This window comes from Eubalaena glacialis, chromosome 2, assembly GCF_028564815.1.
Source record: "Eubalaena glacialis isolate mEubGla1 chromosome 2, mEubGla1.1.hap2.+ XY, whole genome shotgun sequence".
NCBI lineage: Eukaryota > Metazoa > Chordata > Mammalia > Artiodactyla > Balaenidae > Eubalaena > Eubalaena glacialis.
Window position 1 is genome coordinate 173,588,528 of NC_083717.1, and position 23,306 is coordinate 173,611,833.

At 38.3% G+C, this 23,306-nt stretch overlaps 1 protein-coding gene across 2 annotated transcripts in view; it reads left to right on the forward strand.

The window, feature by feature from the left end:
* Nucleotides 1–23,306, forward strand: part of TSHR (thyroid stimulating hormone receptor) — a 152,781-nt gene that overhangs the window by 119,814 nt on the left and 9,661 nt on the right. The window contains exons 8-9 of one of the 2 annotated variants that reach the window (XM_061182775.1): nt 7,264–7,341; nt 7,496–7,565. In XM_061182775.1, coding sequence (XP_061038758.1) covers nt 7,264–7,341; nt 7,496–7,565 — 148 coding nt within the window. Of the gene's footprint in view, nt 1–7,263; nt 7,342–7,495; nt 7,566–23,306 lie in introns of those variants that run through there. The other variant, XM_061182774.1, reaches the window with a different exon arrangement.

Sequence of the window (23,306 nt, forward strand, 5' to 3'; positions counted from 1 at the left end):
CACCAAACCAACCAGCTTCCAAATGAGGTCTGAGTGAGGGACACCTTGATGAAAAGGCTGGCATGATCAAATGTTCTTAAATTCAAAGATTTGGGGTTAAAGTCAGCCTATGTGTGTTCATCATTTTGCTTCAAAACTTCTCATGCCTGCTCATAATTGGCCTTTTGGTCGTGTTTAGAGAACTCCACAGACACTTCAAGAGATTTCCGAAGTGAATCTTCTGTAATCACCAGACTGTTCTGCTAAGTGGATCTCAGTGTAAATCTAGGAGCCTGTTATCTTACAGTTTGTTATCTTACAGTTTTGGTCATAAAGTCAGCAGCAGAATATCAAAGGAGATTAGAGACATTTTTATTGAAAAAATGAAAAAAATAACAATGGAACAATAATTTCTATCCCAACTTCTCCCTAGCTTTTGTGGTAAGAGAAAAATTTGTGGTAAGAGAATAGTTTGTGGACATCTGGTCTAGATGTAGGTATAATAATTTGGGGGAGGGGAGGGGAGGGCATTTCCCAGACTATGTTCCTTAAGCTCTCTTTCCATGGTAAATTAACCAGTGTTACTTTTTAAAAAGCTATTCGTGACCTTATAAAGTTAAACAAAGTATACAGGTGGACTTCTTGGGTCTTTTGATAGAATAATCTGAATTACTAATATCCAGTAGGGGGATACAGTATGCAGAGCTTCTCAGGGAGTTCTTGGTTCCAGGAGCACCTCTCTGGACTGGTGTTCCACAGAACACTTTTTGGGGAAAGCTACTCAAGAAGAATCTTTTGATATACTGCCTTGTTCGGAGGCAGGTAAATTTAACAAGGTTTATTCAAGAGACAGGCTATGGAGAATCTTAAGAGCCAGTAAAGTTTCAGATCATCCTGTGGTCTTCTGAAGTTAAACCTATGAAAAGATTATGTAGGGAAAAGGTCTCTACCTTCCTACCAGCTTTCTCCTTAGACCATATCATGGGCTCTGTGAGAGGCTTGGCTGATGGGAGAGAGTTATTCTGATGAAAACAATGGATTTTAATTCACTGATTCCCTGAATTACATACAGTCTGTTCTAGTCACTACAACTATCCCTTGAAACACAGGAAAGAAATCAACGCACCATTTTCACATACTTTCTTGACATTTTAATGTAAAATTTGGAAGGGTTTAACAAATGTGGGCAATATTTCTTAACTGAGAGTCATTTGTTTCCTGATTTTTAGAAGTCTAGATCTGAGATCAGCAAACTTTTTCTGGAAAGGCCCAGATAACAAATATTTTGGGCTTTGTGGGACATAAGATCTCAGTCACAGCTACTCAACTCTGCCATTGTAGGACATAAGATCTCAGTCACAGCTACTCAACTCTGCCATTGTAGTGTGAAAGCAGCCACAGACAATTCATAAACAAATGAGCATGGCCATATTTCAATAAAATTTTATTTACAAAAATTGGTGACAGGCAGAATGTGACCACATGGTCATAGTTTGTGGACATCTAGTCTAGATGTAGGTATTCAGTGAGGATGACCATTGTGTGATGAAATATGTAGTTTATTTCTCCCAATTCCTGGTAAAGGTTAAATGGCAAACATGGGATAAAGATAAGAAGTATCTGGACAAAAATATTTTAGGGTTTGAGAGTTCAGATCCAATCATAAAATAAAACAAAGATCTTTTTTTCCAATCAGTATTTTAAATCTGAACTTAAATCTCTGCTCCTGTTATAAAACAACATTCCATCTATTCATTCTACCCTAAGTTTGTGATTCCTGGTTGACGGAAACTAAATTTTTCTTAGCTTTATGCACTCCATTAAAAGGTATCCTATAAATCCAAGGTAAAATCAAGATGATAATCATGATAAAGATGCCTGGAACTAGAGGAAGATAAATAAGGGTTGAGCTGTAGATGGAGAAAACAGAGGTCAGGTTTCCATAGTAATAACAAAACAGTATTCACTTTGTGATTTTAACATGGAGCTGTTGCCTCTATCCTCAATACTAATTGTGATTTAAAACTAATGTAAACACATCAGTATTCTATAATTACCCTAATAGTGTTCAAAGACTGTACATGGCATGTTAGCAATTTGTTGAATCCTCCAGAAGTATGTTCAAATATTTTAACTTCTAATTTAAACAATTGCTCATCCAAAAGCGTGATTATTCCCCATCATCTGCCTCATGTCAGTTTACTGAAATTAGCAGATTTGACCTCACTTAGACCTATTTTTTTAGTGTAACTGAAGAACACGGTTGCAGCCAAGTTGGACAAATTCCACATCGAGAACAAGCACTGATGTCTCAGCAGCAGTTGGGTAATTAAAAGTTCATGAAAATTATGGCAGATGCTCGAAAGTACATGGTCCTGTGATTTCATATGGAACCAAGCACACTGTCATCACTCAGATGTGAAATTAATAATAATACAAGCATCCCTTGCTCAACAGAAGTTGAACTGCTCTCAGTCGCAAGTTAAGTCACACATTCATTCTTTGGAACCTCTTTTCCACCCTCTCCACACAATCTGGCATGGGGATATGTTGCTTATCTCAGAACATTTAATTCTCTGTATTTTATTTTGTATTGTCAAATTCTAGCAACAAGCTACCATCTGACGGTAAACATTTGGGCAGAAAAAAATACCATTTTGATGTGCTAAGAGCGTACTGAAACACTAATCGTTATGAACAGAGATGTCAACACAATTCATGTACTAATTAGCATCACACATTAGCTTATTACAAGCAAAACACTGCAGCTTGGAGCACTGGGAAAAGATGACGATAGAGAAGATTACAGGAGTAAGCAGGCTATTATTTCTCATGGAGTAAGTATTTGAACAGCTTGTAGGATATGCTCCAAGGCTGGCTTTTACCTCTGCCTGTTGAAGCCTTGAGCATTTTCTCACCTTTTACTGTTTACAGGCAGGTATCCTGATTTCTGCTACCAAAAGGATTTTTATGGAACAGTGAGGGCTGGGCAGGGATTCTCTTTAATTTTCCAAATAAATGATGCTATGAGAGGGAAACACAGTTCCCCACAGAAGTATTCCCATGAGGGTCTCACAGTATAAACAGATGTCCGCCCATTTACCCTAAGGGGATTGTGGAAATGCAGGCTCAAATTCTATCTTGGAGCTGAAATGTATCCTAAAACTCCCCAGAGAGCAAAGCTCAGCAGCAACCACAACTTTCCTTACCACAGTGTCACACTCCTCCCTCTGACACGTCCTCACTTAAACATAATGTAGAGGGTGCCTTGAGCTAGGAGTTACCCAGCAACTGGACTTCCATTTAGTCATCCAGCATGTTTTTACTGAATGGCTGTTGTGTGCCAAGTGTGAGTCCAATGGGGAAGGATGTGAGCTATGTCTATCATACTGAGTTCATCAACTGGATATTCTTCCCCAGCTCATTCCTGACCATCTTCATTTTTCTGACCACACTGTTCTTCCTTAACTGTGAGATACATGGCACTTAAATCAGGGCAGGGCTTCTTAACTCCCCTCTCCCTACACCCCCCCATCCCCACCATATGAAAAATCTGACATATCTTTTCTCGGAAGAACTTCATTTCTTCCAAGAGGTTCTCAAAGAGGTATACATACTCCAAAGAGTGAAAAGGCATTGAATACGCACATGTAGCAGTGTCTATCCTATTTTTAAAGGAGGTACCAGTCCTTTTCTCATAAGCCCTTCCCAGTATTTGTATTTAGAAAGACTTTCAAGAAGTCTTTCCTTTCACCGCAGACTCCGAGACTTTCTACTCTTCTTTTGTTTACATTCATCTTGTCCTTGGAAGAGATAGTTTAGATGATCACACACACATACTCTCCCAATAAAATAATCATTGTCTGGAGTAGGTTACCCATGTAGCCTACCAAGATTTGTGATTGATTTACCCAAGTTGGCTTACAGAATGTGGATTCCAGAGGAATCAGGATAAGTCCGGGTCAAGGAATCAGTTTAACTAACCTGACATTCCCAGTAAACATTATATGATAAATGCGGCTGATGGAAGCACAATCTTCTTGGATATTAAGGCTTCTGCAGATATATTTCCCCAACCCTATCCCCTCCGCTCCAGGAGAAGGTAGGATCAGCAATCTGAACCCAAGGTTAAAGCTTCATGGCATTATCATAATTTGTGATAATAAGACAGCCCTCCAAGCTGCTAAACGGCGGAATGATGGTTTCATTTTTAAGCACCTAATTATTTCTAAGAGATGAAGTGCCCAAACAACCCTCTTGGTTTTAAAGAATGCAGCCTCCCCCAAGACTCCAGTTCATCTCCGTTCAAGTTGGCTGCACCCTCTCTCCATCCTCCTTCTCCCCTTCTGGACTCTGGCTGGCTTTCCCAGTTTAAAATCTTCTGCAGCATTTCTGGTAAACTCTAACGCTTATCAACCAGCCTCCTTATCCTTGGGGGCGTATTGAATATCAGATGAAAACACTGCAGAATTGGACAAGCAATTATTTAGTTTTACAATCATTTCTAATGATTAGAGCAAGCCGATTTTCACTTGCGGCAGTCAGAGATGAAGAGGAAAAACTGAGATGAGCTCACCAGTTCTTACTTGATTTTCAGCAGTCTGGGAAAAGAATGTGATCTGCAAGCTGCATGGTCCAGAGAATATAAAAAGAGACACAAGCCAGTGTGGCACTTGAGTTGAGTTAGTTGTCTTTTTACAAAACCATGCTGCTCAAGATCTTCTCTCCAGGTGTTTTGTCTCCAAGGTGGCTCTTGTCTGCTCTGGCTATCACTGACCATGAACTCTGTGGACACAGTGTGAAGGAGAGTCAATGATGGAATGAAGCCTACAAGTGAGAGCTTTACATGATAGCCATTCATCCAGAAGGCACAGACTTGCTGTTGTAACATCTTAGTTGCATCTTTGTACATATATGAGGGTTAATTGATACCCCCGCCCCATTTTCGACTTAACAGTGCCCTGGAAGCTTGGTATCCATCCAGCCATTGCCTGAAGAGGCCATGTCTGGACCATACCCTTGTGGCATTTGTAAACAAGTTGCTTGTCACTGCCATCAAAAAAGTCAATTGGCCACCACACCATATGATGAGTCTTCTAGCTTTCATTCCCCATTACATTTTCCTTAAAGTAAAAGTTTAGCAGAGCTCACCTCACTATTTTGGAGGAAAAGTGCATTGATTTTTTTATTCAATCATTTACACCTTCATTCAGTAAATAGTTATGGAGGCACTGAATTTGGCACTGGTGATACAACAATGAGTAAGACAGAGAGCTTAAACTCTGATTTGGGAGACAGACGATGAAAAAGTAAACAAATACACAAGATAATCACAGACTGTGATAATGCCATGAAGGAAACAAAGAAGGCAATGAGGAAAACTGATGGTGGCTACTTTAAGTTAGTTCTCAAGCTCGATTTGAGAAAAAATGTAAAGGATCACAAAATGTATACCAATTTATGTGATGTCATTGTGTGAAATCGTAGTACTTGTCATTTGGTTAATCCCTCATCCTGCCCAGGAGAAGGAGACTTCTTGGTGGTTGGTAAAACTCTTCCTCCAATTGCTCCAGTGAACACCCATCTATGGCTCTGGGGCTGCCCTCTCTTATTCTAAGTTCCATCCTCTACAAAGGACTAGAGAGGAGCAGAGCTGCTGGACCAGGAGAGGCTGAGGGCAGACCTCACGGAAGTGCTGTTCCTGCTTTTGCCTTCTGAACGGCAACAGAGGCTGCCTCCTCATGGCTCAGCCACAAATAAAGCCACCCTCCCTCTCTTCAATCTCACCAAGAGATGCAGAGAAAGAGAGAGAGAGACAATTAACCAAGGAGAAGTTCTTCTGTGAGGGCTCTGGAGAAAGAATCCTTCTGACTCAAAGTCTTCATGTCACACTATTCTTTTTTTTTTTTAATTGAAGTATAGTTGATTTGCAATGTTGTGTTAGTTTCAGGTGTACAGCTCTGTGATTCAGTTATACACATATATAGATATAGATACAGTTTTTCAGATTCTTTTCCATTATAGGTTATTACAAGATACTGAATATATTAATAGTTCCATGTGCTATACAGTAGGTTCTTGTTGTTTATCTAGTGTCACACTATTCTTATTAACCATCGCCCTTGAGAATTTTGCATCATGAAGAGCAAACACCATAAACAGAATAATGGAAGCATTATCTGTATCTAAGCAGATCTCCTGAGTCTCCACTGCATTCATTTTGCATCAACAGGTGACCACTCACTGACTCTTAAACTGACTAGTCTATGCAGGGGTGAGTTATTCTAAACATGTGTAAATTGAGATCATTTATAACAAGGAGATTTTATACACACACACACACACACACACACATGATGGCTATATATATATACACATATATAATGCTTTGTTTCTTTTTAGATAACATTGTTCTCTAAAAAAGCTAGGGGGGAAAAAGCCAGTTTCAAAATGCTTGGAAGCTTTTATCCATTTGGAGGTAATTTTATGTTTCAGAATCACTTTGTGACTTAAATTGCTCAAAAATATTTTACCCTCAACTGCCCAATATGTTTTCAACATGGAAAGATCAATGTGCCCATCAAGGCCCTTCAGGAAAGGTATATTCTGTAATCTTATCTGTATAACCTGCCCCCCATTCCCCAGATAGGATTGCCACAGAAAATGCTGGCCACCCAATTAAATTTGAATTTCAGATAAACACCAAATAACCTTTTAGTATAAGAATGTTTCAAAAATTACGTGGGAAATACTTATACTAAAAAATTATTCATTGTTTATCTTGGCATCCTGTATTTTTACTTTACAGATTTGCTAAATCTGGCAATCCTGCCCCAAATAAAAGATGCGAATCTCTGACAGCTCCCATCACCACTCGCCACCTTCACTAAATACCTGGTTTAAGCCCAGTCATCAAAAGTAAATGTAAATATTGATCAATGTTGAGAAACAAAATTTAATTTAGTTGGTATTGAAGAAGATTGAAAAATACAGTCGCCATTGGCCAGGTAAATAGGGAATTGGGCAACTTTTATATAATCTAGATATGCAAACTAGATCACAAACAAGCTCGCTTTCAAAGACTTCTGCCATAATTAATGTGTATAAACCTTGCACAACTGAAACGTAGAATATTTTGAGTGCTTAAGCTGGAAGAAGGTAAGGTGTTTTCCAAATTCCTAAGAAACAGGTAATAGCTAAGGAGACCATGCTCGCATTTTATTTTGGTATTTATGTTAATTTGCTTAACCTCACTTAATCCATCCTCTCTCTCGCTTTCTCTAGTTACCTGAACAAGAATAAATACCTGACAGTTATTGACAAAGATACATTTGGAGGAGTTTACAGTGGACCAACCTTGCTGTGAGTAAGACATACAAAAGAATATTTGCCTTTTTTTTTTTTTTAATGGAAGGGAGGGGGCCATTAAGAAGAGTAGCTGATGATGTCTGTGGGGAGGGAATGTTGTTGTCCTGGATAAAGGCTTCTGCTAGTATTTTTCTGCCCAGCTGTATAGGTTACTGCTTGGAAGAAAGTCCTTGTTCTTTGAGACTCAGAAGGCCCCATACTCCACTGTGCCATCCTGATGCCTGATGCCACCTTGGTGTGGACATTCATGAAGGCCCTCTTTTGGAAAAAAAGACATTTTTGAGCAGCTGGTGTTTGCAAAATTCTGAGATATGAGGTCTACAAATAGGTGGAAGGCACTCTAGTCTTTGCTGAGAAATGAATGTGTATTGCATAATGCAATACATTATGGTATTGTACCATACGGGGGTTCATAGCACAAAGAAGGAAGAGTATAAACAGTTTGATTCATATCTGGGAAAACTTACAATCACTGGAAAAGATGGGATGTAAACAGTTTTTAAAACAGCATGGAAAAAAAAGCTATTTGTGCATATCCTCTGATTTATACCTCCACATGTAATCATGATCAAGTTCTGTTGATTCTGTCTCCCGCAAGCCTCTTTTAGTGCCATCTTCTCCATCCCCTTGGTTTTGCCTTAGTTTAGAACTTCATTCTTGAGCATCTAGTACAGTCCTTGCCAAAGTGGAAAAGAGCCCCCCAGGAGAAGCACAAGACAATCCATCAGAGGCAAGAAGGTTCCATCCATACATGAGAGGTTCCATTTAAAAATAAGAACAAATTGGGAATTCCCTGGTGATCCAGTGGTTAGGACTCTGTGCTCTCACTGCTGAGGGCATGGGTTTGATCCCTGGTTGGGGAACTAAGACCCTGCAAGCCATGTGGCATGGCCAAAAAAATTTTAAAAAGAACAAATTAAGTTCTACTAATATTTTACACTGTCCCTCAGGTGTCAAGTGGGTAATGATTGCATCTCAAGGGAACAGCTGGTGATCCACAGTCTCGAAGACTTACATCCTCACTCTTTCACTTTTAACAATTTCACTTCACTTTTAGATTGAATACACCCAGTTAAGTGGGTTTATGGCCTTACTTTCTTAACACACAGGCTCCACATAAGAGGGCAGAGTGACCCTGAAAATCTATTGTACCATATGGGGGTTCATTGTTAACTCATGGCAAAGTACTTAAAAGTATTATGCATTTTTCTTTTTATAAAAAGACAAGTGAAAAAAAGTGTATTGACCTTTTCTGTGATTTTTTTTTTTTAACCTGGAAGACATTTTTTAAAGACATCTTTAACTGCTCCTTCAAGATAAAGGTGATATTTCACCAATGAATGAGGAAAGTTGTTGCTCTTCTAAAGAAATGTGTGCTTTGGAAAGAGTCTTTAGAAACAGGTATTTGGAAACTTTTCCATGTTATGTAATTTTCCTGATGAAAACAGTGAATATCACTTATAAAAAGTTTGCTTTTTTAAAATCAGAAATTGAATTTTAACGTTTTAAAACCTTTCAAATTAAGAGTTGCAGTGAGTTTAAAATCCATGTATATAAAATATGAAAATGAAACATCTTTAGACTAGTTTGCAAAAACTACTTATTGACAGCTGAGAATATGAATTTCAATAAAAACATGTATTTAATTACTGAATTGGATAGAGAGATGAGAATCTTAATTTAGTAAGTACAGCCAAGCCCGCCCTATTCCATTTGGAACCATCTATCTTTGTGAGGTAACTTTTTCAATTGACAACCATTTAAACCAAAACCAAAATAAACTGACCCAGAAGCAGACCTCTGAATAGCTGTATCAGAAAGTGTTAAACGACAATTTTCATAATTAGTAAAGTATTATTTAATAACATTGATTTCACTTTGGTGAAATATTTTTTTAAATATTACTTATTTGTTTTTATCCTATCCTTTTAAATGTATGGTTAGTGTGTTTTGTAATGTATAATAGATAACATGGTATTACAGTAATATGTATATAGAGCTCATAAATATACATATGTTAAAGTACATACTCAGACATTTTTTACTTATAAATACATGACATTGAAAGAATTTGAAGATCAATAGTTTAGACCAGAAACATTCAAAGTGTGGGTCCACTACAAGGTTGGCTCCAGAATGTACTTCAAAGCACAGCTTCCTTCGTGGAGAAAGTCTTCCTATGAGAGCAAAGTTGCCCAAACTAAGCAGTGTGCTTAGTGAAGTAGTTGCTTACATTCCAGTACAAGCTTCTTACTTTATCAAGGACTCATAAGAAACAGCCAATGGTCACCACACTTTGAGTAGCACTAGTCTAAATGACAAGAGTCTCCAAATTTCCCCTGGCCTTCTATCTTTGACCTTCTCAATTTTACCCTCCCCAAACCTCCTTGTGTTCAAATGCAAATAGGATCTTAAAAACCAATGCTGGTCTCCCATTCCCCTCAGGTAAAGACCTTGGTGTGGCATGCAAAGCCCTGCTATAATCTTCAGCTTTATCTCTCACACCTCTATACACTCCTGACCAATCATCCATCCATATTGAAACTCTCAGCTCCCCTAATATTCCAACCTACTTATATGGCTATGCTAAACTCTTGCTCTTCCTACTGCTTTGAAAACCCTAGCACAACCTTATGTCTGATAAGCACCTACTACCATTTTGACATTTGAGTAAAGATCTCTCTGAAGTCATTCTTGGCCCTCCTCTCCTTAGGGAAGGATGACCATTTCTTCCTTTATACTCCCCGCCTCTATTTATGCATCTCATGCCACTAGTGACATGTTTCTATCTATCTCTCCAGGAGCTCCTAGAGGGCAGGGGCTATGTCTGTTTCATTTCTACAGTTCTAGTTCATATTACAGTGCCTGAAACACAGTATTTGCTTTAAAATGTTTGTGAAATTAATACAGTATACTATAAATATTTGAATCACACTTCCATAAATGCTATGGCATTTAAGTAGTAGTCACATTTTAAAGATATTTTAGTACATTGTCCTTATGGGAGAGTGTCCATTTCTACTTCTTTGGAAGCGGTAAACTAAATTACCTATTTGTTTGTGCTGCTTAAAAGTTGTTTTGATAGTCTTGGTAAGTCTTTTTTTTACAAGACTCTCTAACCAAGTTAAGAGCAGATGTGCAACAGCTTGACGATGCCAGTTCTGCTTCCTAGAGGCATGCCAGGTTATAAAAAGTGAACTAGATTAGGAGCTAGACCTGGAGTTGATTCCTGGCTCCATCACTAATTGTGAGACCCAAGTCTCAGTTTTCTTATTTGTCAAAACAGGGTAGCTAAAAGTAGTGAAACTTAAGTAAGAAAATAAATCTGAAGTATTTCATATATGCTTAATAAATGGTAAACATTATCATTACCTTCACTTCTTCCTGACTCTTGACAGCATCACTATTCTTATCTTTCATAATCTCTCTGATCACTCCCTCCTGATTTCTGTCACTAGAGCTCACTGCCCCAGAATTTCAGTGTGGCTCAGTCCTGGATCTTTCTCCTCTATATCTTCTCCTTTGGTTAAATCATTTGCTCTCTAATATTATGAGAATATGAATAATTTCTAAATTTCAGGTTTCAGACCATAGCTCTTATTTAGTCATCTCACCTGCCTGGAATTCCTCCCTCCTCTCCCTCTCATTCCTACCCATTCCCATCAGTTTGATGAAACTTTTCCTGACCAACCTCTGAAAATGTACAGTCAACATTTACTGAGCACTTGATAAGCCCAGGACTCTTCATTATGATCTTTCAATAGGGTAGGGTCACCACTATGAAGGATGGTCAGGGAAAGCCTCATCAAGAAGGTCACAACTGGGAAAAGATTGGAAGGTCATAAGGGAGCAAGTCATGTGACTATATGAGGGAAGATCATTCTAGGCAAGTGCAAAGACCCCCAGGTGAAAACATACCTGGCATGTTTGAAGAGTAGCAAGGAGGCTGTTATAGCTCAAGCAGAGTGAACTAATAGACATATACATATCATCCAAAAACAGCAGAACACATTCTTTTCAAGTGCACATGGAACATTCTCCAGAATAGATAACATCCTAGGCCAAAAAAGAAGTCTCAATACATTTAAGATTGAAATCACATCAAGCATCTTTTCCAACCACAATGGTATGAGACTAGAAATCAACTACAAGAAAAAAATGGAAAAATCACAAACACATGGAGGCTAAACAATATGCTACTAAACAAAAAATGGGTCGTTGAAGAAATCAGAGGAAATCAAAAGATACCATGAGGCAAATAAAAATGGAAGCACAGTGTCCCAAAATCTATGGGACACAGCAAAAGCATTTTTAAGAGGGAAGTTTATAGCGATGTAGGCCTACCTTAGGAAACAAGAAAACTCTCAAATAAACAATCTAACATTATACCTAAAAGAACTAGAAAAAGAAGAATAAACAAAACCCAAAGTTAGTAGAAGGAAGGAAATCATAAAGATCAGAGCAGAAATAAATGAAATAGAGACTAAAGAAACAGCAGAAAAGATCAACAAAATTAAGAGCTGGTTCTCGAAAAGATAAACAAAATGGATAGACTTTTAGCCAGACTTATCAAGAAGAAAGAAGAGAAGGCCCAAATCAATTAAATCAGAAATAAAAGAAGAAAAGTTATAACTGAACCACAGAAATACAAAAGTGTTTTCCAAACTATCTATCAAAGATGAAGGTAAAATAAAGACATTTTCAGATGTGCAAAGCCTCAAAAACTTGATTTCCCATTCACCTTTTCTTGAAGCATAAACCAATAAAGAGAAAAATGAGAATTTTAATGATCAACATTGGAAAGAGGCAAATGGAATTCCCAGGATGACCAAAAAGGGAGGTTCTGGGAATCTTGAAACCAGGACATCTACATCAGGGCTGAAGGAGGGCTCCAAGAGAAAGTTCTACAAATAAAAAGGGATTGATAGATTATATGATAGGACTGACTTTATGAAAAACTGAATTGAGAGCTATTTTAAGAACTTTGGAGCATATAACAAGACTCAGCAAGAGGTCCATTCAAACCAAGATATGTAAATAAAAGAGAAATAGACATCTCATGAAGAAACTAAAAATGTTACACAAGAAATAAAATGAAATCACAATATGCAGACTTGTAATAACCAAAATACTAAATATAGGTTTAACCAAATACATCCTAAAACTATTTCAGGAAAGTTGAGGGGTTGTCAGAAGGATGTATGTGCAGGGTGATGGAAGAGAGCTAAATCCTCATCTTCCAAAGTAAGGAGTCAGTGGGTGAATGAAAAACCAATAAATCAAGAAGTATTTTCAATTATGGAAAGAATACTGGAAGTTGAAAGTGGTTGCTTCAGGGGCATCAGAGAGCAGAAAGCAGGGAAGAGCTGCACAGGAATCTGCTGTGTGTGTTAAGTTTCCGGTATAATTTGCTTTATAAAAATAGGTTCATGCATTATTTTAATAAAATTCTAAATTAAATTTTAAAAGAACACCACAAAGCATAGGAAGAAAGGACAATGGAGATTGTAGCATTTGAGAGGCCCGTAGGAGGAAAATAAGAAATGATAAGAGTCCAGTCTCATTCCTCCACTTCCAAGCATGTCTTAAAATGCATCTGTTAACTAACCATGTATGGCCTTGTAACATCACTTTAATTCTTGTCTTGAACTTTTTTCAAAATCTTCATTACTTTATTTCCCCCATATCTTCTCCCCATAACTAGAATTTAAGATCCTAGAGGAAATGGACTGTGTCTTATACTTTTTGTAATCCCCCCACTTCAAAAAAGAAGACAGCAAGTGCTCAATAAATCTTGATAAAGTATAACAATATCAAAGAGCCATGATTTGGCTATGATTTGGAGTAAAAGCCAAACTTGGAAAATCTTAAACTCCATCTAAAGAGAAGATCATTGGAATATATGTATACCTCATAAAGGTATTTGTGAATGACTGTATTCATCTCTGTTGACTAAAACAGTCAAATTTGCCCACTTAGTTTACCACCTTTTTTCAAGGTCATTTCTTTAAAAAGAATCTAACTTAAAACAGCTGCAACATCTAAAGTGAGATCTCATCTCCAATCTTTGCTAATTTTTTAAAAGCCTTTTAAATTTAGTTTCATAACATTTTTTCCTTATTGATTTTTTAATCAAGATATGCAATCTCATTTTCCATTTTTATACTGTCCATTTTTGATTATGGTGTTTTCTTTTCATCTTATTTTGAAAGAGAAGCTCTTGGTGTTTATAACCCCAAAGGAAAGAACACACTGAAATGTAATGCCTTCCATAATAACCAGAGTCCTCCAAGGTCTAAATTATGTAACTCACTCTAATAAGCATTTAACCTACTGTTGATAATGACTATATTATAATTGTCCCACTTACTATTATAAGTAACTCCTAAGAAGATGAAATCTCTGTGATAATATACTTGAGCTTGCACTACATGTTATCAACAAAAACAAACTTCAAAATAAACTATTGTTGCTATTAGCTGATCAAATTAATCATTTGAAAATCTAAGAGTCACGGCACTGCCATCTTGGTTTAGAGAAAAATAAGTCTTTCATGTATTTCTTTTGACTCGTAATGCTCTCCACAGGTCATACTATTAGATGGCTGAAAAATTGTGGCAGGGTTCTTTCTAGCATGGCTGAAGTCCACAGGCGTGTTGAATACATGATTTTCTAGGTTGATTCTGGGCAAAATTATTTTTTTATTGAGGTATAATTTACATACAATAACATGCACATTTTTAAAGTGTACAATTTGATGAGTTTTGGCAAAACTATGTTACCTCAGTGAAGGCTTAGAACATTTTCATGGCCCAGAAACTTCTCTCATGCCCCAGTGTCCCATAGACAGCCACATATCTTTTTATTCTTCTAGTGTAAAAATAGGAGTGAAATTATCAGGTCACAGGATAGATGTATATTTAACTTTATAGGATATACGGTCAAACTGTTTTCCAAAATGACTATCCCATTTTCTAGTCCCACCAGTGAAGTGAGTTTCATACTTGCCAATCCATTGTATTATCAATCTTTTTTATTCTAGCCATGCTAGTGGGTGTAAAGAGATATCTCATGGTGGTTTTACTTTGTGTTTCCCTGACTATTAATGATGTCGAGCACCTTTTCATGTACTTGTTAGCCATTTGTATATTTTCTTTTTTCGAGGGTCTGTTCAAATATTTTATCCATTCTTAAAATTGGGTTGCATGCCATTTTGTTGTTATTGAGGTGTGGTCCTGGGTAATGAAATCAGTTTTAGTCTTAACTACCAGTCCTCTGTCATCCCTAGTTTATTCTCTCTTTCTGTTTCTCTTTTCTTTCTAAGGAGAAATAGCTAATCTGAAACAAACTCACACAAGGTGTTCATTAACTCATTCTGCAGATATTTAACTGAGCACCTACTGAACTCCATGAAAATTATAATAAGATACAACCTCTGCCCTGAAAGAGGTTACAATCAAATTCAGGAGAAATGTGAATAAGGCACTATAAGTTTAATGTAAAAAGAGCCATAAGAAGTATTCAAAGAATCAAGATAGCATTCCTGATTAGGGTGACCAGCAAAGGCCTTGTTAAGAGGTGGTATTTGAGATGGGCTTCAGGTGAGGGGTAGAATGACAATAGACAGAGACAGAAACTATAAGAGGAAGAACAAAGGCAAGCCTACAGGAAAACAGGATATATTCTAAGAGCAACAACAACAAAAAAAAACATAATTTGGGCCAAAGGATAGTGTCTGAAAAGCGTGTTGTGTCGAAATCATGTTAAGGGAACACAACCTGACTTAGCAGGTAAGGATGACCCACTGAAGGTTACCATGGAAAGACTAGTAATAGCTGCATAATCCATTACAGTTTGTGGCCCTCTTCAACTCACCCCATGCTTCCTTTCCTTGGCCTCTGCCCACCCTTGACCCTGACTATATTAACCCTGGGTAGCTCTGTCCCAGCCATGGCACTGGGACCGCTCATCTCTACATCTTGGCTGTTTGGCAGGCACTGGCCCTCCCTCAGAGGGAGGGAAATCGAGCCCAAAGACCTAATCAGCCTAGTGTTCCTTGTCTTCCTTTCTGTGCCTGCCAGCAGAGCCTCTGGAGTAGCTCTCTTGGAGAGGAAGGGAGCTTCCCAAGGGTGGAAAACCAGAGGAGTTTGTCAACTAGGCTGCTCTACTCTGGGCTGTGAAATGAGTTACAAAGACAAACAGACCTCTTGCAGTGCCCGACTTGGGCACCAAGCCAGACTCATGCCAAGGAAGCCGGGTTGTCAGGGAAGCAACCAAAGCAGGATAAGCAACTTATCCTCCTAAGTCATACACCCTTTTCTCCAGAGGCACAGCAAAGGAGAGGGCCTGTGACCATTTTGTAGAGTCTATGAGAGCTGCAAGGACGGTCACAGAAGAATTTGAAGAGAAAGAGAAGGCAATTACCTTTCCAGAATTGTGTGCATGCTGGCTTCTTGCTAAAAACAAAAGGATGGTCTGCTTCAGCCCTAGAAATCTTTGGACCAAAGGAGTTATGTCAACAACTTAGGATACTTGATTCCCCCCAAATCCAGATTTATTGATCAGTAGCATCTCTTACTACCATAGCCATTGATATGAGAAGAAAGGATTAATACTTTAAGTCACGGAAATGTATAATGATAAGGTTACTTTTTACAATTACTGAGAAATTTTCAGAGCATTTCCCAACTAGGGGGATGACTCTGGTAGGAGAAGGATGATGGAGTTATTGCAAAGATCCTCAAAGTCGTACAAACCTTTCATCTTCTTCAATTGACTAAAAGCCCAGCTACTATTATCCTCAAAAGATTTTTACTTTAAATAAAGTTCTCCAAAGCACTGAGAGCCACTGTCCTAGAGCAATGGCCTCAAATGATCATGCATTTTACATCAGGGGATTCAGTCTGAGTAAAGGTTTTTGTATCTATGCCACACCAAAAAGTAAACTAGGATGACTGCATCTCTAAAAAAGAATAATTCACAAATCCATTAACTCTTTCTTTTAACTCAGTTTTGCTAAAGTCAATTATTTAAAGGCTTTTTACTTTGATCAAAACTGATAGAACATAAAAGAATCTTTACTGAGTCTGAATTCTAGGTAAACAACACTTGAAGTTTCAGGGAAAAAATTAGAAAAAATTTTCTAAACCATATTAATTTTCTAAACCAGTTTCATTAACTAATCAGTGCTCTTTAGCCAAGAGCCCTCAACAGTGATGAATCTTTGGAATAAAAAGCAAGTAGGAACACATATTTTTTCTCTGCAACTTCACGTGTAAATAAATCTACTTTTTAGTGAGTGCCTACTAGTCTCAGTGCTAAACATTTCTAAATAAATTATTTTATTTTATACTATCAATCCCAAAGGTTTCTAACCTCTCCACACTACTCCACTCATAATTTCTGGTAATTTTACCCATATCAAGTCTCAGTTGTATGATGAAAGAAGAGAAATGAGATTGCATAGGGCCAAATAGATGAGGCAAAAATCATGTGTACTCTGTTCTGTAGCAAGTTTTACTCATGATTTTATAATTCACTAAAAGATGCTGATAACAGGCTGATAGGAGGGGTGAATCAACCTGGGATTAAATTTTTTAATAAATAACCCACAAATATAAATAAAGAAGCAGTTTACAGTGTATACAATGAGGCACTCAATTCTTCCCAAGTAAATATGGATGAGTACTAAATCTTTGACTCTTCTGTGATTTTTACTCTTGGAACAGGTGGAAGGAAATAAGGTAGTTAAGGGTTTTCATTCTGACATGCTATCTCTGTCAAGTCTCTGAAACCCATTTTGTTAATTATGTTCTGCTTCTGAGTCTAAAAGAAACAAACACTCGAAAGAAAGTGGACTTTTCATTTCTCACAGACTCACAGATAGTGATGGTCATTATGTATGCGTGTTGCGCGTCGGGGAGGACAGGGGAGAGGACTTAACACTGAGGAGGATATGTTTGTGTCTCAGCATTTGACTATCGGTAATACCTTGCCATCATTTCCTCTTGTTACTGTGTGGAGGAGCTCCAACCTTACTGAATTACAGTATACAGGTAGTTTTTCATTCCAGGATACATAATGCTCAGACAGTCAACTCCATGAGATTTCATAGGTCATGAAAGCTATAGTCTTAAATGAAGTGTAATTATGCAAACTCAAGAGCGAAAAGAAAGAAGATAACAGTGATATTGGAGTTACAAAGCAATTTTCTTTGTACGCAAAGACTTCAAGAAAAGATTGGTAATTCATGATCATCTAAATCTTTAGACAAACATTTTCTTATTAATAATAGGGGCCATTTTTGAGCTTCAGCTGTGTGCTAGGTTCTTTACAGATCACCTTGAGTCTCTTTAACTATTCAGTAGTAGGTGTCATTATCCCTATTTAAGAAATGAGAAAACTGAGGTGCAGAGATATCAGGTAAGTCCCCAAGGTCACCTGGCCATAAGTGGTGATATTAGGATGCAAATCCAGCCCTAACCCAGAAACACCATCAATTTACAGCACATGAGGTCAACCCCTTTCACATAAGATGATTCTTGCTCCTGTTGTAATCCTCCAACTTTGCTTGATCATTTTCTAAAATTTCTACTTAAACATCCCCAGTTCTTGATCAGCTGACTCTGAAAAAGACCAAAGTCCTCACCAAGGCCTTCAAAGACCTATGCTGTTCGCCCCCCACCCATGACCCAGTATCTCTGATCCCATCTCCTGCATCTTTCCTCATCACTCCACTCCAGCCACACTGAACTGGTGCCCCCAGGCACGTTCTCACCTTGGGGGTTATGCACCAGCTGTTTTCTCTACCCAGGAGGCTCCTTCCCCAGATATCCATGGGGCTTGCTCTTCTGACTCCTTTGAGTTTTTGCTTAAATGTAAGCTTCTCACTGAGGTCTTCCCTGAATTCCCTGTTTAAATTTGAAGCTGCCCATCACCCTTCATCCCATTTCCCTGCTTTCTTTTTCTCCATGATACTTAGCACCATCCAAACTTCTAGCCATTTTAGACATCTACTGACTTGTTTACTCTTTCTCCCTCCATTAGTATGTAAATGTAATGGGAGAAGAGATTTTTGTCTATCTTCCCCCATGGTTGTAACCCCAGGGCCTGATACAATGACTCACACATAGCAGAAACTCCTTAAGATCGCCTCTTTTCTTATGGGTTCTCTGAAAATGAGCAAGCCCAGTAGCGAAGTAGTCCATGTGAACAATTTGCAAATTCTTGTTGCAAGTCAATCCTCATATGAAAAAATTAAAGACATTTACCTGTGGGCACTGGCAGCTTGGAGGGATCTTAAAGTAAAATACCTGATTTTAAAACACGCTAATGATTGACTCATGTTGTAGAAACATAAGCAGTTTATATAAAATGAAGTCGAGGCAGATGCCCTCCTGCCTCCTCACTGTTGCTTTTGGACCATTATCTCTCCTCCTCCTTAAAACCTCTCCCCAAATTTGACTCTCGTGCCCTCAAACATTACCACCCAAATATACTTTTTTTTTTTTTAACCACTCTTTTTTTGGTGTGAATTCTATACAAACCTTTATTTTTTTTTCAATTTTGTTTTATTTTCTTTCTTTTTAAAAAAAATTTTTTTTATTCAAGTATAGTTGATTTACCACCCAAATATCTTTTTTGTTGTGATTTGTGAACTCCAAAGTTACTCTATCTCATTTCTTGAAGCTCTCAGCACCTGATGCACTGTTACCGATTCCTCTAACACTAGTCCTTTCATAATTTTTGTTGATTTCAGTATCTATGTGGATCTTCTTTCCTATACCTTGGCCTCTGACTTCCACTCCAGTAACGTTGTTCTCCACTCTACCTCTAGACTTCAGGTCCATGGCCATAGGCCTGTCATGACCAATGATTCCAAACCCTTCATAATCTCAGTCTCAAACATTCTGCTGTCTTTCCATGTGTTTCCTTCTAATACAGTCATTCCTTCAATTCTTTGGTCTTACTAGGAGCTACAATCTATTACTAATATTTCACTGTCTTTCACCTCTCTCATGTCTTCATTTCTTCCTTATGAAGCTTAAATTCCATATCTATCATTATAAGCACTGACTTGTACACACAGCCAACTAACTACCTTGACCCTCTCACTATCATCCTTGCATAGAAAAACCCTACTTTAGTTAAGTCCAATTCCCACCTACTGTGGGCCTGGACTTTTGCAGGTGGGCTTGGCAAGTGGTTTCATTTTAAATCATTCACCCCAGGTGGGCCCCAAGTGCTGTACAGCAATAACATCCCATTTCCCTAGGTACTCTCCCAGATGAACATGTCAGACCTCCTCCCCTCTCAATTCTCTAGTCCTCTCTCATTCTCATGCCCAGCTGATCACCTTGACTTCCATTTCATTTAGAATAAAATCAATCAGAAGAGAATTCCTCATGCTCCCACCACCACATCTACCCACCATCCTGTATCTATGTCTACATCCTCTGTCTCCTCTCCTGAATTTTAAGCCTTTTTAAGGCTGGGCCCTTCACCAAGGTCTTGGGTCCCATGCCCTCTCAGCAATTCAAGGGCATTGCTTCGGCAATCCTCACCCTTCTGTCCCATAGCATCTATATTTTCCTCTTTACTGGATTATCTCCCATCAACATTTAAACATGCTATTGTTTCTCCCATCTTAAAACAATATTTCTTGAGCCTATGGATTAAAAGACACCTAAGAGACATATCAGTCAGCTGTAATACTTAGGTCAACTTGGCTCCTGACTCCAGTGAGACAACTACCTTGCCTCTCTTGGAACACTGATTGAATATTTGATGACTTTAAAGAGTTATTATTATTTTTAAGTGTTCTTTTATTTTTACAAGCTACTTTAACTTTCAGGACTATATACTGAACTACTTATAATTTTAAAATATCCCTTCAACTCCATATCTACCTCTGTGTCCTTTTGTAGCAAGACATCACAAAAGAGTTGGCTAGAATCCTAAATCCTCTCCCCCAATCCCTGTTAAGCTCACTCCAATCACGTTTTCACCATGCGACCAAAACTGCTCTTTTCAAGGTCACCAGTGACTTGCACAGTTGCTAAATCAAATGGCCAATTCTTAGTTCGTGTCTCAGAAGCATTTAACTAGGTTGATGACTTCATCCTCCTTACAATACCTTCTTCTTTTGGCTTCCAAGACACCACTCTCTCTTGGTTTTTCTCCACACCTCTGATTGCTCCTTCCCAGTCTCCCTCTCTGGTTCTTCCTCTTCTTCCTGATCTCTTGTTGTTGGAGTACCACAGCGTTCCACCTGTGGCCTTCTTTTTATCTCTCTTTATTCGTGTCCTTGGTGATCTCATCCACTCATATGGCTTTGCATAATGCCTGTGATATCTAAATAGAAATCTCCAATCCAGACAACTCTACCAAATTCCAGACTTATAACACACTGCCTACTTGACACTGCCACCTGGATGTCTAATAGGCATCTCAAACTTGACCTGTCAAAATTAGACCTCTGATCATTCCTCCAAATTTGCTTTACCTGCAGCCTTCCCCATCTCAGGAAATGGCAACTCCATTCTTCCAGCTGCAGACCATATGTCATGGAGTCATTCTTGACCTCACTTTCTCTCAGACCCCATATCCGAATCCATCAGAAAATCCCATTGGTTCTACCTTTTAAATCTATACAAACTCCAACAATTCTCAGCATCTCTACTGTCACCACTCTGGTCCAAGGCACCATCTTGTCTATTGTTGGTCTCCTTGTTTCCACTCTTTGCTCCCTTTGGTTTATTCTCAAAGCAGTAGTTTGATCCTTTTAAAATAAGTCAGATTGTACCATTCCTCTGAAGGCGTTTGATCTCACTGTGATGAAAAGACGAAGTCCTTTTGATGGTCTACAAGGCACACATGATCTGGCTCCCCATTACCTCTCTGACTTCTTCTTCCACATTTCCTAACCCCCCACTGTCTCAGCTCCAGCCATACTGGCCTCCCTGCTTGTTTAAACATACCAGGTACACTCTCATCCCAGGGACTTTGCACTGACTGGTCTCTCTGCCTGGAATGCTCTTTCCCAGATATAACTATGGCTCTCTCCCTCATCTCCTTCAGATCTTCGCTCAACCAACTCCTCAGCGAGGTCTTCCCTGACACCTTTCCCCATCTCTAATTGTGACCTACCTCTGGGCTCTTCCTTTCCCCTACTCCGTCTTGCTTCTCCCCATGGTACTTATCGTTATCATCTAACATACTGTTACTTTTTTAAAAAAATTATCCCTCTCTCTAGAATGTAAGCATAAGAAGAGCAGGAATTTCTGCATGTTTAGTTAACTGCTGTAACCCTAGATTCTAGAACTGTACCTGAGACATAGAAAGCAATCAATAAATACTTATTGAATAAATGCACATGCTGTTTTAAAATTTTAAACAAATAATTAAACAAGCTTACTGTCTTGAACTTATAGCTTTTAAGCCCTAGTTATTTTTAATTCAGTATCAATAAATTAATTAAACTGCTTTTTAAGCAGTAAGTTAATCTTCTTTCTGCTCTTAGATGCATTTCATCTACCAATTTACAGATGTGACTACACATTTATAAGGGATCAGCTTCTACATATTGACCTTTAGAAAACCCCACATTCATTACAAGCAAACATAAAAGAGACTTGCAATTGCTGCTGAAACATTGGCAAGCCGATTAGTGCTTATTTAATTTGCAATTGAATTCATCAAAGGTTAATCGTGTATTTGATAATGACAAAATATCTCACAAAAAAATAGAAACTGTTCCAATGTTTGAGGATGCTAGAGCACATAATTGCTTCTGAGGAGCAATTTGTTCTTCCTATGACATCAAATATCAGTTGGGTCTTTTTTTTTTCCTGGCATCCTTAAAATTTGGTGATATTCTTGCCCAGTATATAACCCTGCAGGCCTCACTCTCTCCAAATTCAGGTTCTGTTACTTTCATTAGACACTTAACTTGAGATGGTTCCCATGACCTAGGCAATTAGACTTCAAACTGTCTGCCAGGCTCAGCTCAGCTGCATTCTGTTTTGTGAGTAAATACCTGCTAGAGACAAATTCTCTTGAAGTTCAGTGCCCGTCACTTGATGAGCTCCTTGTGGAAAGTGCCAGAGTCAGTAAGAGAGAGGGAGGCCCTCCAGCTAGTAGGCTTCATTCAATATGGCTGCATTCACAAAGGAATTCAGGTCCTTTAACAGCTGGTAGCTACTCTCCATATTCTTATCACTTCAAAACCAAAATTTAAAAATTAAACTATATTTTGAAGGATTTATTTTAGGAAAGATACACTATTAGGAAATTCTGGATTCAAAGTGGTCAAATAAAAATTTAGATGAATGTGAAAAGATACAGCTTCAAATAACTTAAAATGACCCCTGCCTTGTTAAGTCTGAGGATTTCTTCAGACTGAGGCTCTTTCTCCATCAACTCCAGATTTGGAGATTGTCCAGTGTGGCTCAGCACTCAACAAGTATTCATTCTCAGCTCTTGCACACTTCTACATGCTAAATGGAGTAGTGATTAAAAGTCAAAGATGATGCATTGAACTTAAGCCTTTATTTCTTCTCCCTCCCGAGATCCCTCTAAAAAGATGGGAAAGAAAATTTTAATGCACATAAATCAACAAGGACAAAGAAGACGGGTGAGGGCAAATGGATGGTCTGGAGAGCTACAGAATTCTGGGGGGAAAAAAGGCAGAGGAGAAGGAGGCAAAACCCACACGGAGCATATATTCAGAGGCAACTTCCTTGTCCTGCAGAATCTCTGAAGGGTATGAGATTTAGCGGTGATGGATGTGGCATGTGGCAAGAGACGTGGGGCTAAAAACAAAAGGATTAATTGAAGGTCTCTGTCTGGAAATGGTAACCCTCCACCCCATTCATGCAAAACACCAACAGCCAAGTACCTCCCCTCTAAGCTGGAGATTGAAGTCTTTTTTCTGAAGAAGTTGAAAAACTCTAAAACAA